The sequence below is a fragment of the Ischnura elegans genome, chromosome 6, assembly GCF_921293095.1.
Source record: "Ischnura elegans chromosome 6, ioIscEleg1.1, whole genome shotgun sequence".
Classification (NCBI taxonomy): Eukaryota; Metazoa; Arthropoda; class Insecta; order Odonata; family Coenagrionidae; genus Ischnura; species Ischnura elegans.
In genome coordinates, this window is record NC_060251.1 from 32,804,584 (window position 1) to 32,818,765 (window position 14,182).

General features: G+C 37.8%; 1 protein-coding gene across 1 annotated transcript; it reads right to left on the minus strand.

Moving 5' to 3' along the window:
* Nucleotides 1-3,596: 3,596 nt before the first annotated feature.
* Nucleotides 3,597-11,285, minus strand: LOC124160942 (cuticle protein 18.6-like). Its single transcript, XM_046537079.1, has 3 exons — nt 11,172-11,285; nt 6,204-6,325; nt 3,597-4,657 (listed from the first exon to the last, which is right to left on the minus strand). Exons 1-3 carry the CDS (start codon nt 11,283-11,285, stop codon nt 4,534-4,536), a joined length of 360 nt encoding a protein of 119 aa, XP_046393035.1. The 3' UTR covers nt 3,597-4,533.
* Between the last annotated feature and the right edge of the window lie 2,897 nt (nt 11,286-14,182).

The window sequence follows — 14,182 nt, forward strand, 5'->3', positions numbered from 1 at the left end:
CTTCTTTCACTCAAAACGTAAGAAGGGCAACTTAGCTTCAAAGCGCTTCTTGGCTTCAACGACGTGAAGGTAGAGGAATCCTCTATCATTTTTTCTTTTTATAACAGGTACTTTGACTGGTATTACTTCTGTATTATCTATCTTACATCATAAATCTTCTTTTTTCCGCATAGATTCTTTTAACATTCGCTGTAAATACACGTAACTCAATGGAAGCCTCGATTTCTTGACTGAATTAGTCCTTTGATGAAAATGGTTCAGAGCAAATGATATGTACAGATTTTAGGTATCCAAAAAGTTCAATAACTTTCTGATTAATAAGCTAAGTAAATAGTGATATCTTAAATAGTTATGAAAGATTCTCCATTCATCCAATTCGAATTTTTATAATAAGGTTTTGAGCGAAAATTTCTAAAATTCATTTTGGCTTCAGATTGTGGCATGGACAGATAACGAAGAAATTTTATAAAATGAAAACTATGCTTAAAATAAAGCTCCATAAAAAGTTGGATGAGAAGCCTAAAATTACAAATAATCAACAAAGCTCATTAATAAAATTTGTCTTATCATAAAAGCCAAGGATTGCACCTCCAAGTGTTCTTTAATTGAGAAGTCGATTGAAAACCCAACTGTCTCTATTTAGAGAAATCTGTTTCAACTAACTACTACTCCTATAATCCCATGGCCGCACATTTAATTGACTTTAGATTACTCAATTTTTTAGAGTAGAGAGGGAAATTCGACAGTTTTTCTACACACACGAATAGAGTCCTTCCATACTGTGCGCCTGTGAGTAGCTCCGTATCTCAGATCCTTATTCCAGTTTTGAATGACAAATACCTTTTTTATCGCCTCAGTTTAACTCTTTCCCTACCAGCACCTATATAAGTAACCCATTTTTATCACTCTCTCTCGGAAAATGCCACCAATCAGTGGTTATCATTCACCGACAGCTTCAGCAAACACGCATATCCATCCGGGTGTGACTTACGAACGTACACGGCGTTTTCAGGCGTGCATCGAGATATTTCTCCATCCGCACAACTTGAAAAACTCGGCTCAAAACACCGCTGGCCTTATATAGTGTCCCACAACCCCTCCAAGTCGTCGTCCATTCAAGATCTGCCCGATTACTCATTTTTTTCCCACGTCGTTTCGGCATATCTTCGCCTCCCTTCACATAGCGGCATTCATTTTTTTCCTCCAAATACACTGCTCAGGTCATTACTCAACGAACAGAACCACTGTTGGAAAAAAGCTGAGCAGCGCCGATGCGAAGGAAAACTCGAGAGAGCTCGCACGGAGAGCAGGTCGGAATCCCTAATCGCGCCTTTACGGGAGGCGGCAGTCAATTTTTTTTCTTCTCGACCGTTTCCCCTCAAACTCTCCTTGTTTCTTCTAAGTGCTCCTTCAAGTGTCTCTGCTTCTCTTCTTTTAGATCGATCGATTCCAACGAGAATGAAGAATTGCCCCGTGAACGACAGGAGAGTGCTGAGGTCCGCAGGCTAGTTGGAAAAAATAGTTGAACCAGTTGCTGAGAGAGGGCAGGGCTGTCGCTCAAATCGTTTTGTGTTTCCTCTCTGGGGATGGTTTTGCAATCAACCTTCCTAGGAATGTGTTTCATGGCTAACGGAACGCTATGTGCGATGGGCATGTCCTTGCTGGGTCCACATGTGTGCATAGTCCATTAAATGATTGTAAACGTTGCATGACCCAGAAGAGGATATTTCTATATCCCTGGGCTTCTCGGTGCCCGAGGTCAGGCGTGGGGAACTCCTTGGCCCGTGAAGCTTTTTAATGTGGGCTGACGGGCTAAAGTTAGTTAAAAAATTTCATAGTGAATATCTAGAATAATTTATTCTAGGAAGACATCAACTACTTCACAATTAAAAAGAATGTGGATGTCAACTAAACATGACAAGCGATCTCATAGTAAAACATTTTTGAAGGAATTAAACCAATAACGTTCCTAGAAACCAAGCCAAATTAAGAACGTAGACCTACGGTTCCAAAAAATTCACCATTTTGCTTAATTCAAGTCATGTATTCAAATTTCCATTATATTTTTGGCATACGTATGAGACATTGGGTTCACGACAGGCTGTAAATTTATGGGTATGAATGAAAACATTTGAATGACACTAAGGCAGTCATTGTGAATAGAAAAATCGAATATTCCCAAAACCGAGCCAACATATCCGTTTAATATAATTTAATCGTTGGAAAAGCTGGGTAATTTTTAAATTTCCCTGAAGAAGATGATTTTCCCTGGAAATTTCGCTGAAATTTTCAAGTAAGAGAGGAAAATATGGTGAAAAATGAAATCTTCAAGTTAATGCTTAATGGATCATAAAGCTAAACTCGATGACATTATATTTAATAAGCATGTTGAGTGCTTCCAAGAAATTCAATAAATTATATTTCTAGTAACTTTGTATCATATTTATCCTGAATTTTACCAAAATATGCTTGGAATGAAACAAAAAAAAATATCTCTCCAATTTAGAACTGATCATTAGGACATTTATCATACCATATAATTCCAACTCGTTCAAATATTTGGAATAAATAATGAATACATGCGCTTCTGCAAACAGATAAATTAAAATAAGGTCCAAATAAACTTCTTTTCTAAATATCAATTGCAAAAGAAAGAGGTTAAAGTTTCAGACAAAATATCAAGCAATGTCTTCGTCAAAGATAAAAAAGAACCGCAGCCAACCAAAGGGTTCTATGCCTTTCGAGGTTAAAAAAATCCTTCCAGTTACCTATATGAGGAACTATAAGACCCACACTTAAAATTTCGCAAATAAATGAGTACCCATGGCATTCAAAGTATGACGAAGACATCGACAGCTGTGTGAGTTGTGGTCCTGTGCCTTTTGTATGCATGACGCCATTTCAATTTTCACAATAGGCAAGAAGGATTAAATCACAGAAGCACATTGATTTTAAATGCTAATTTTTAATTGAGTTTCTCTTTTACGCAGCTAGAAAATCAAAAGAATACGATGGCCTAGATAGGCTCGAGATATGAGAGGAATCCTCATTTTCATTTCAAGGACAATAAAGCACACTAATTGTATCATACATTACTGGATATATGATGAATGTTCAGTAAGAAGGTGAAAATTTTTTGAATACCAGGTAGAATATTTAGATGTAAAAAAACTTTTGAATTTTGAAGCGAACAGTTTAAATATTACCACGACAAATTTGAAAATCTATTTTCAATGTTATCTGCTGAAATCTGATTTTTATTTTGTAGCCGTCCCAAGAAAGTAAGTGTTTGCGATGCGATTTAATTATAACAGGAGTCAAAAAAGCAAAAATTAATAAAATAACGAAAAAATAAAAAAGAATATATTTGCAAATAAAAATAAACAAAACAAAAAACAATTATAAAACACACAAAACATTTTACATTGAAGGAAGACTAAACTTCCGAAGACCAGACATTCACAAGTGTTAAGGCACAATTTATATCACAAAGTTTTTAAGACATTACTACATGTGTTATGTAATGGAAATAGAAATAAAATGACAGAAATGATGGAAAAAATTTAAGATTTTTAAGCATGCTGTTAGCGAGTGATTTAAAATACAAAAAATCATCATATTGAAAAGCAAAATAAAATGTGAATATTACTATGAGACTTCGATATTCGTAGGAGATGAACAGAAAGAGTAATAAGAAGCTTAGCAAACCTGAATCAGAAAACTTACTGATACAGTTCAACAAAATGATATTGAAAATTACATTTTAGTAAAGGTGTGATTATGATTCCCTTACAAATGTGTTCGGTGACAATAAATGTAACCATTAACGGAAAATGTTCAGGAAAATGAAGGATGGTATTTCATGATTTTGCAAGAAAACTTTCCATGAATGATAGAGGCAAAATAAAGTAGCATGGAAATAATTGAAGGACGAAGCTAAAAAAAAAGGAAAATTCTTTAGGGAAAGAAAATGGCCTTTGAAATAACGAAAAGATTTATAAATTAACAATTCAACAGAGATGCTACTGCTAAACAACATTTTTCCAGTCACCAGCAACGATTCACGCGACAGACGGTAGAATGAACACAGAAGAAAAAGTATGTAGTTACTAAAAGGATATGAGGAAGAAGACAGCATTGAATGATGCATAATATCTAGGAAATATCATTGAATTTCATTTGAAAGTATTTCAGCTGATCGTTTAATGATATAGTTCACTGAAATCCGTACCGGTTGTTTAAACCAAAATATTTTAAACATAAATACATCCAGTGTAAATTGTTACTGGGAAATAAGGAAAAAAGTGAGTAAAAACTGCAAATTAAATTTTTATGTCCTCAAAACTTGCTCATTTTCGGAGTACTCCATGTGGTTTTAGAATAATGAGTCCTTTTTTTCGTAAAAATGACGAATTATTTGTTTGAAAATAATACTAAAAACCTCACTCAGGTCCAGGCTGACACAACATTCTCGCTAATACTGTCAGTTTTCATCCGCTGGATCAGGTACGTTAGTTTCGAATTTCCCTCCGCTCAAAGGTTATTCACGTGCTTCGCAACGTCGTTGATAGATGCCGGGCGTGACACGTGAGCGTGGAATCCGGTTTCGTCGGCGGTGTAGCGCACTACTCGGATGTTGCCGTCTGGTTCCACCAAACTGCAAGCACCAAATACGATTCGTTCAAAACAGGATGACCATCCGTTTCTACTCAAATAGCACTTATCTGCTAGGAAATAGAAGCGAAGAATTTTATGACACATGGATAACATTTCTGCCAACATCGGTGCCTAAATCTGGGCCAGAATGCGTACATCATCCCCAATCAAAAACTTAATACTAAAGAATGTAATTAGAAAGACAAAACGTCGCGTCATGCACATAAACTGAAAATACAGGAAAATGGGAAAATAGTGATATCATTAAGAGAAAAGTAACTAAGTACGAATCAAAATAATCTATCCACATTTACTTCTACTTGGAAACAAAAGAAAAAAACTTCGTAAGGTTCACTAGCATATATGTAGTGAACCTTACACAGTTTTATTATTTTATTTCCAATATGGAGAGGTTTCACAGAGTCAAGCCTGAAGTTATCAGTTTAAGTCTACTGTTCCATGCGCTGATTATTGTTAATGTAAGGAGCAGGATAGTACGTAGGTATCAGCAAGGCCCGATACAGAATGTTTTTCTGGGGGGTACATGGGCCTGACAGGCAAACGCTTTTCTTATATTTGAGGTTATAAACAAAATAAACCAATTCCTAGGCGAAATATTCTCTTTACTTTAAAATAAAATTTATCAATAGCAAAACAAAACGAACGTAATTAAAACCGTATTGAAAACGTGCCCCCGGGCCCCTCCCCCTAAATCCGCCTACTCATATTAGTATGAATATTCCAAATTCCGCGAAAAGAAACGTATTATGGTTGAATACTTATTCAATCCCTTATAATTACCACTAATGAAAACCATGTGCTGGCTCAAATGGGCTAAGGTATTTCCGGAGTCAAGGGTAGAGAGTAAAAATAATGGAATATGTACCAATATGAGGTAGATATTAATCAAATAGTAATTTATGCAGAGTACTTAGTCGTTCAGATATAGCCAACAGGACAGCATAGCAAAATTTGGCTTATTATAATGAAGATTTATCTCAGCGTAAAACTCACAGACTTATACATCAATATGGTCATTTGTATGACTTCCAACGGGACTCTATAACTGTCGAGAGATGATTTAGTACAATTACAGCAAGTCGCACCAAAGATTTCACCGGCAAGCGATGAAATAATTTAATCTATTCTATAACATTTGCAATTGAAATAATTTCATGATAAAATAACGTAAGACCTGGTGCCACTTATATTCATAGAATGGACATCCACCAATACTATCACTCCAGCTATTATGCTAAATGTACTAGGTATCCAAAATTATTGTAGCCATGCGATGATCGCTACCAAGTTTCCTTCGAATTTGAGCATTCCATTAAATACAATCTATTCGGTACACATGATTTCTGAAAGTCATATTCGCTTATTATCTTTTGTATCTTATGAAAGCGTACTATCGATTAGTATTGTTTCATAAAAACTTCTGTGCTTTCTAGTGTATTCCCAAATAAACTAGTAAAAGGTTACGGACTACGAAATGCACTAGCAGTAAATAAACATATTATGATATTTTATGCTATCTGAATTACCTGTAAAAGCCATGGACCTTTTCTCCGTCCCTAGACTCATATTTCTCCTGGTAATTACCGTGCTCAGGATCTGTCACTCTGTACGCATATCGGTATTGTGGATGAGAGAATGGTTGATACTCCTGAAACAAAAAAAGGTTCGATCATCAGAATGGAAATCACCAACCGCACGTAAATAATGAATTTATTCCTTGCCTATTCTAACTATTTTTATATTACTAATAATAATTTGTTACTAACCTATTGGGAAACCCGGGGCGGAACGGGGTAAGCGATTTTTTAAAGTGCGAAAAAAGGTCCTGTGCAAACGGCAATAACTATATCTAGTCTAGATGGTGTTGCTTATAAGGTAAGCAACACCAATCTGTTATAATTATAGTTATATATACTAGTTTTAGTTATTGCCGCTTTTTTTCGCACTTAATAATCGCTAAGCCCGTTCCGCCCCGGGTTCCCCCATATATTAACTGTAACATTATACTATTATATTGTTTACCCAACACGTATCACAATACAGATGGAAATGCAACGAAAGTTGCAACATTATCCTGTGGTACATGAGGAGAGGAAAATTAACACAGAATGAGATGACGAGGATTAGTATATAATACACCGGCTAGGTCTTCTGATCACAGCAAGGTAGGCATTTAGACTAGCTAAGTTAATTTTAGAAATAAAAATTAGAGAGAACTACAATATGACAATCACAGATTACGCATACGGGAATAAGAAGGAATAGAAATGGTACAGGACGAAAAGGGTATCTAAATTTTCTACGGGTTCTTAACCGCGTCCGTTGGCTTTTGTTGACAACAGTTTCGCTGACCGCAATAGTTTTTAATACTCACTGAATTTTCCTACGCATACGTTTTAGATGGGTGCAATGCTCTTCTGAGATTACAAATTACATTACAGTCAAAGTGGGCAAGGTACATTCTCAAATGCGGGCTTCGAAGAGCAGGATTATAGCGTAGGGGATGAAGAGCATAATTTCGAAGTTAAAATGTTTTCCCTGACCGCCATGTTAATTAGCTCTCAGGAAGTTTTGTGACCTATTTCCCATCATCTCCTAGTGAAATCGGAGTTAATCCATTCCTGAAGCTTGTCAATTGCCAAAAATAGATCTCATTGTATTCATTTATTAAACACTGCTATCCCAAGCCTAATGAAATTCAAGAATCAAAAACTTCTTTCTGGGATCTAATAATTGTGATAAATAAGTGCTTAATTTTAAATAAAGTAGAGCATGAATGGCGAAATTTAAGATTCCTCAAACATCGGAAATCAAACCCTAACGCACTTGCCACACATATTACGCAAAATATAACACAGGTATCAATTAAGCAAAAACCAGCTGAATCCGTGAGACTATTGAAGAAAAAAGGTAGTCGCTGATGGCATGCAGAAAAATACATGTATAAGTTCTACGCGTAAAAGATGCGTATGAAAAATAATGATGATCTATATATGATAGCAAAAAAGTAAATAAAAGAGAAAAATATCAGCCTGCCCACATTTCCCGCTAACAAGTTATCAAAGAAAAGTTTTGTGGTCAGCGTTGAGATTCAAAGCTATTGAATTATGATTGGAAGAGCAATGCATTGAAAAATTTTCTAAAAAGGACTCTTTAAGCTGGGTTCAAACGTCGAAGAAGAATGCAATAGTAGTTGGCTATTTACAGCAGTTAAACTCGCACGTGTGTTACAGTTGACTATGGATGCATCTCAGGTGAAAACGCTGGTTTAACTAATCAGACTAAGGATGTAGCTCCAGATAGCTATTCTAACTTATAAAGGAGCATTCTTAAGTCAAAGTTTGATTACATTTCCTTAAAAACTAGAGGAAATGAATATATATCCTTTTCGTCACCAGTGTTACCTTTAAAGCCCTACTTCGGCTATTTTAAAGCGTATCAATATTCTTGGGAGACTTCGGTGATGAAATTAAAACAAAATATAGGCTCTGGCCGACTATCACAGCGGTTACATTAGGCATTTCCATCCAACTATACCCTACTTTTCCAATACAAAAAATCTATTCTCTATTGACTTACTATTGTTGTGATACCTTTCCATCTAATAGTTTGAGATATAGGACATACAACCACGGAAGAAACTAACACGAGAATTAGACGAATTAGGCAAACAATGCTGAGACGCAGTGCAACTTTCCACATAATATCTCACAGTGGAATGAAGGTCGGCGGGCTAGATTCTCACATCTGCCGCGAACAACCAGTGTGGAAGCGTACAAAGCAACGGAAGAGTATCCATAGCCTCAGACGAAGCAAAGTGTGACGATTTCAAAACGGATTGGGAAAGTGGCGCGAACCTGATTGAAAGTAACGAAATGCAATTTGGTGCTGGGCCTGGGCGCTCGTGAATGCCGTTGGGAGGAAACACGTGCTGCCAAACGACCCAGTTCCTTGAATGCAACCCGCACACAAGGGTTTTAAAGTTTTTTCTGTTACAGTGAAATCAAAATTTTTAAGAGGATTAACAAATGTTATAAGAAGTGCGACTAAATACATCTGAAGTAATAAAAAATGCTGTTTCTATTAAGATATTGATGGACCGTTGTATAATAAATGAACGACACTGGATAAATGAATAACTCCTTCGTTAAAACTTTTGCAAGTACTCGTCATTTTAGTTTTTACAAATTTTGGGCTGTGCCGCCGCATCAATGATGACCCTTTTGAATTTTTTAATGACTCTTGGAATTTTTTTTCTAAATTTTCAAAAAAAAACTACTCCAAAATTACCGTATCTTTCGAAAGGAGATCGATTGACGCCCCGTCGTAGCGCAAAAGTTGTTTTAGCCCTGGAAAATTTCATTTGGAAAATAATTATTACTCAGAGCCATTTAACTGGCTTCCAATTGATTTCAATTCCTTTTCAAAGCTTGAATATTCATTAGTCAATTTATTAGCCATTAGTCATTAGCTGGAAATTTGATATTAAAACAATGGAATGAATTGAGGGGTAAAGTCTTTCTTACTTATTCGATTTTCAAGTAATGGTTAATTATTTATTTTATACTGTGACTTTGTTTTTATTACACATTATAGCATGAATGATGGCTGCCATTCATGATAAAACTATTTTTCCATAGCTTATGATACGTATTTCAGAGCTAAAACGTCACGATGGCCATCATAAAGGACGACCTCTAGCGGCGCATCCTGGTCATGAAGGTCGCTCAGGCAATCCATCTGGAGAATAACTTTTCCATTGATTTCCACTTGCAAACTATTGATTAATTTTCTATCATATTGTTGAATTAATGGGTATTTGAAGTGGTCCTAATTTGATTCGCCTAAGTCCTGTAACACATAATTCCTAATTTCCTTTTCCCATGCCGTCTTCATCGGAATATTATATTAGTCTTCCCTAAAACCCTCTTTTGATCATATTGCACACACTTAGTAAGCTCTCTCAAACGTTTCTGAGCTTTTCTCAGTCCTATCTGCTTTCTTTCTCACGCTTTTTCCCATATCGAAATTCTCAAATTTCCGCTTAATTATATCAGCGTTTTCTACTCCACGGTATTCAACTAACTTTCAATTACCAAGACTACTCTTTGCTTACATTTTCCACACACAAACACACTACAACCAATGTATCCTCAGGAAATAAAAATCTGAATAAATATTGTCTTCTTCGTTTACTAGACTATTCACCACTTAATCTATCACTTATATATTTTTACCTTTCCATTACACATTTTGAATGCTGTACTTTGCAAATGATACTACGATTAGACAATTACAATCAATTACTAAAATAATGACCCTTAACGTTTTCCAGAAATTTTTATAAAAAATGGCTCAAAATAATACTCTTACTTTTCTTTAGAATATCCCTAATAAACATATTGATTTTCCCTTTCCTTTAAAAATCATAAAAGATTTAAATTCATGATAAGTTAATCACTAAAAATAATGCATATTATATCATATTCTAGTAATTATGATTAAGATATCAAAACTTGTGTCGTAACGAAGTATGTTAAAATTTCATGCGTGGAAAAGTGCTCTTTTATCTTCATGACTGTGCCTACGATTGATAATAAACTCAAAATTTACACTGACTATTTATTCCTGGCTTTCGCATACCCTTCTTTCTTCGATCCCATGTTTACACGAGGTTATTGACTCCGGCGTCATATAAACTCGTCAAACCAATTAATCGTCAACGCAGCACTCGTCACACAAACACTGTGATTGCATCACACGAGTTCCCTTGATCCTCAAGGACGCCTCCATCCTCTCAATGAAATCTTATTCACTTCACAGACGGTAGCGAGCGTACAAACATAAACACGGCTTGAAAAAAGACGTCTGTATACGGTCGCGAGAATCCGAGCCCACTCCGTTACGTTATTTGTGAGAAATTAAGCGGACCAAAGAAGTGCCAACATGATTTCGAAGAGTATATATTTGGTGCCCAGACAATGGAGATCGCCTCGTGTCACCGAGAAACGGGGCCAAACTATAGAAAACCATTAGAGCACCACCAGCTTCTTTGCTAGGGCTCCTTGAACACACACCGAATTTGGATGGAGGGTAAATTATCAGACTTCCTCATTCCAAAAGTGAACAATGGGAGCTTGCATACTGACCGACCTTGCACCGGAAACGGTAAAAATCCGGTTAGCAGCCGGCCATTGCCACTGTGGATCACCGGCACAACTACCAATCAAGCGATCTTTTGACCAGTTAAAAATCCAGCGAGTTTGCAAGCAGCGCTCCACCGGTATAATACCGGCCGTCCAAAATCGGTGAGTGTGCAAGAGGTCTAAGACAGCGTGCGCCGGTCAACCGATAGGAAGGCCGTCACCCTGTGGTCGCACGTCTTGAAGCAGTATACATTCGGACGCGGGCTTAGCCGAAAACGGTTTCTGGATGAAGAAAAACCACATTTTCCGACCAATCGCAGGCCTATTCCAAGTTCAAGCGCGCCTCACCAGATGCTGTTGCTCCAACCCTTCGTCGTCAAAATCGGTCGGCGCTGTCGGGCCAAGGGAAAAGCAGCACGCCAGGATGACGAAGATGATGGTGATCACAGTTGAGGAAGACATCCTCGCACTTTCAAGTTCAGAGCGTGTGAGTCGCCGGTGGAAGACTTTTGGTCTTATTTATAGAGGAAGAAGAAGGGGTCCCGCTCCCCCCCCCCTCCTCCCCCACCTGCGGATGGAACGGGGTTTCCGGTGAGTGTGTGTGAGGAAAAGAGATTTGCTCCTGCGAAAAGATTTCTTCTTCCAGACTCCGGAGCTTAGAAAGGGGTCGCGGGGTGAAACCGATGCTTTTTTTCTGTCTCTCTCCTCCTGCTCGTCTGTGTGGAGAAAGGGAAGGCCGGAAGGCCCAAACCAATCTCTCCGGGACTGCACTCTCGCCCTCCGCGGCATCTAAGTTTCCGCGCGAAGTTACGGGTCAAAACAAATCGGGGATTCCTTCTTTTTCCGCACTGGGAGTTACAAAGTAAACGACTTGCAGATATAAGGCAGGGCTTCATCAATACTATTCTCTCCATATGTTATAGCAGTGCTTCCCACAAATAATCAATACAGCAAATCCTCGCTTCATGATATGAATCCGTTCCGATGGACCGATCGTAAAGGGATTTTGGGGGATCGGGTTGGTGTGGTGGCTAGAGTGTTGGCTTCTCACCCTGTGGGCTCGGGTTCAAATCCCAGCGGTGGCAGTGAATTTTCAGAGACTGCCCGATTCCTGCTTGAATGCAGTGTGGAGGACATTTCTAGCGTAACACTCCATCCGTCGGATGGGACGTTAAGCCGTGGTCCCCTTGGCGCCTTTCGTTAAGTGCAGGCTAACGTCGACGCCGGGTTTCTCTCTACCCTTCCTTCCATACCTTTCCCTCATGGGGAAAGCAAATAAGCATATATTTCGGTCGCCTCCTCCAAATACTATACGCTTATAAATTTCCTTATTATGTTGAGCCGAATATATTTCCGTATGAGTAATCATTTTGCAGAGGAACAACGAACAAAAATTCTAACATCTAGAACATGTGCCACGATAGTAAATAAGGTGTATCATTTAATCATTTATGACGCATTACACGAGATGAAACAAAATCGAAAAAACTGGAACTTTTAATAAGCTCGGCCTCGGCCTAAACAACATCAGCCTACATTATATACCGAATCTACCTTAAGTCAAACCCCTCGAAAAGCTTGTGCAATTTATCTCATTTCAGTTTCTTACACTTGATAGTCCTCATAAGTGGACTTTAGGACTCAGAAATATCCATAAAAACCACACAATCGCTTGTTTAAATTACCTTAAATTTTTATTGTGCATGGTGTCTAACAATCAGGCAATATTATTTGTAATTTTTTAGAGTATTTAATTAATTTCTCATTCAATAGTTGCTTGTCATATCAGGTTCTGTTTATAATATTAGGTAAATGCTGCCTGTGCACCTCTTTCGGTTGGTTACTATCTTCCATTGGTTGCTTATTAAATTTAATGACTTATATATCAGGCAGTATGTTATCAGCGGTGATATTTCCTTCTAAGAATTTTTATATCACGGCCAAATATTTTTCTTCTGTTATTGTATCCTTTACAAGTCAATAGCCGGTGACCCAACACCTCTCACTACATAAATATTGAGGCAGGTCACAGGGTAGTATGTAGGCATACATCTGCCGTTTAACTATAGCACTTGAATATTACGTCCTTATTTACGGAATTCATCCGCTTAGCTGGATTATTTCTAAAGCATCACAAAGATAATCCTAGGAAGTAAGATAGATTTGGGTGGTAATCAGGGGGGATGAAGGGAAAAACATCCACCAAAACTTCTGGAAAAAAATTGAAAATTGTAATTATTATGTTGGCTCTAAAATACAAGTTTTCATTTCACCAGATCAACAAGCAATGTTTAAAAATAATTTGGGGATATCTAAAAGCCACTCATTTAATCTGATGTATTATCGGTGAGAGATTTTATGTACTGCAAAGATGTAAATCTCTACAATTATAAGTGTTGAATATTATGTCCTTATTTCAAGAGATTTTATCTACAACATCACAAAAATAATCCAGGGAATTAAGATTTGCTGAAGGACAAGCAGGGGTGTATCAAATGATTAATACCCCCCGTTACTCATGAAGAAAACTTTGAAGATGGTAATTATGAGTTTGGATCCGAAATATAATTCATTATTTCACCATATCAATGAACAATGTTTAAAAAAATTGGAGGGTATCAATTAGCATCTCATCTAATTAGTGGCGCAGCGGGGTGGGGGGTTTGGGGATAAACCCCCCCCCCAGAGTTCAGAGAAATTTTTAAGTTAAATCTATTTTACTTAATTGGATTAATATTGCTTATAGGATAGTGTGAGGATTAACTAAATATCCCGCAGAAGGCCTTGAAACTCACTATTTTGAACTACTTATCTCAGAATTCTTCTTGGGGAGGGACGCCGCAACTCCCGCTTACCTTGGCGGGTACCTATACCACACCCCCAGGCACCAACGTATTAGTTGCGCCTGAAACCCCTCCTGGGCCTAATTCCTAGCTGCGCCCCTGTATCTAATGAGTCGCATTATCGCTGAGAGATTTTAATACCACCAAGACGCTGCAAAGGGTCGAGAACCCCACTGGCGAAGTCAGACTAATGGAGGATGAGTAAATGTAATGGAGTAGAGGAAATGAAGACAAAGAATCTCGGAAGGAGGGAAAGTCTCCATCAAATAGCCATGCCCCGCCAACACACAGAATGAGGAACTCCACACGACTTCCGAGAGGCAACAAACAGCCACGAGAGACACGCTTCGTCGCCAAGCCGTTTCCATAACAACGCAACTCGTGCCATTGACCCGCATGGATGCGCCGACGGAAAACACCGCCTTTGAGGTTGCGAGACACCAGACTCCGCAGCTGAGGGGAACAAACGAAGTGAATGAAATTTCCCACGAATCTAGGCCACCGCAGATAAACTAT

Bases quoted from the DNA above. Each gene is read 5' to 3' on its own strand.
- LOC124160942 (XM_046537079.1), bottom strand. From the start codon at position 11,285: ATGTCTTCCTCAACTGTGATCACCATCATCTTCGTCATCCTGGCGTGC. The intron at 6,326-11,171 runs GTGAGGCGCGCT...TTTTTGTTTCAG, and splicing joins GGTTGGAGCAACAGCATCTG to GAGTATCAACCATTCTCTCA. The intron at 4,658-6,203 runs GTAATTCAGATA...TGGTGCTTGCAG, and splicing joins AAGGTCCATGGCTTTTACAG to TTTGGTGGAACCAGACGGCA.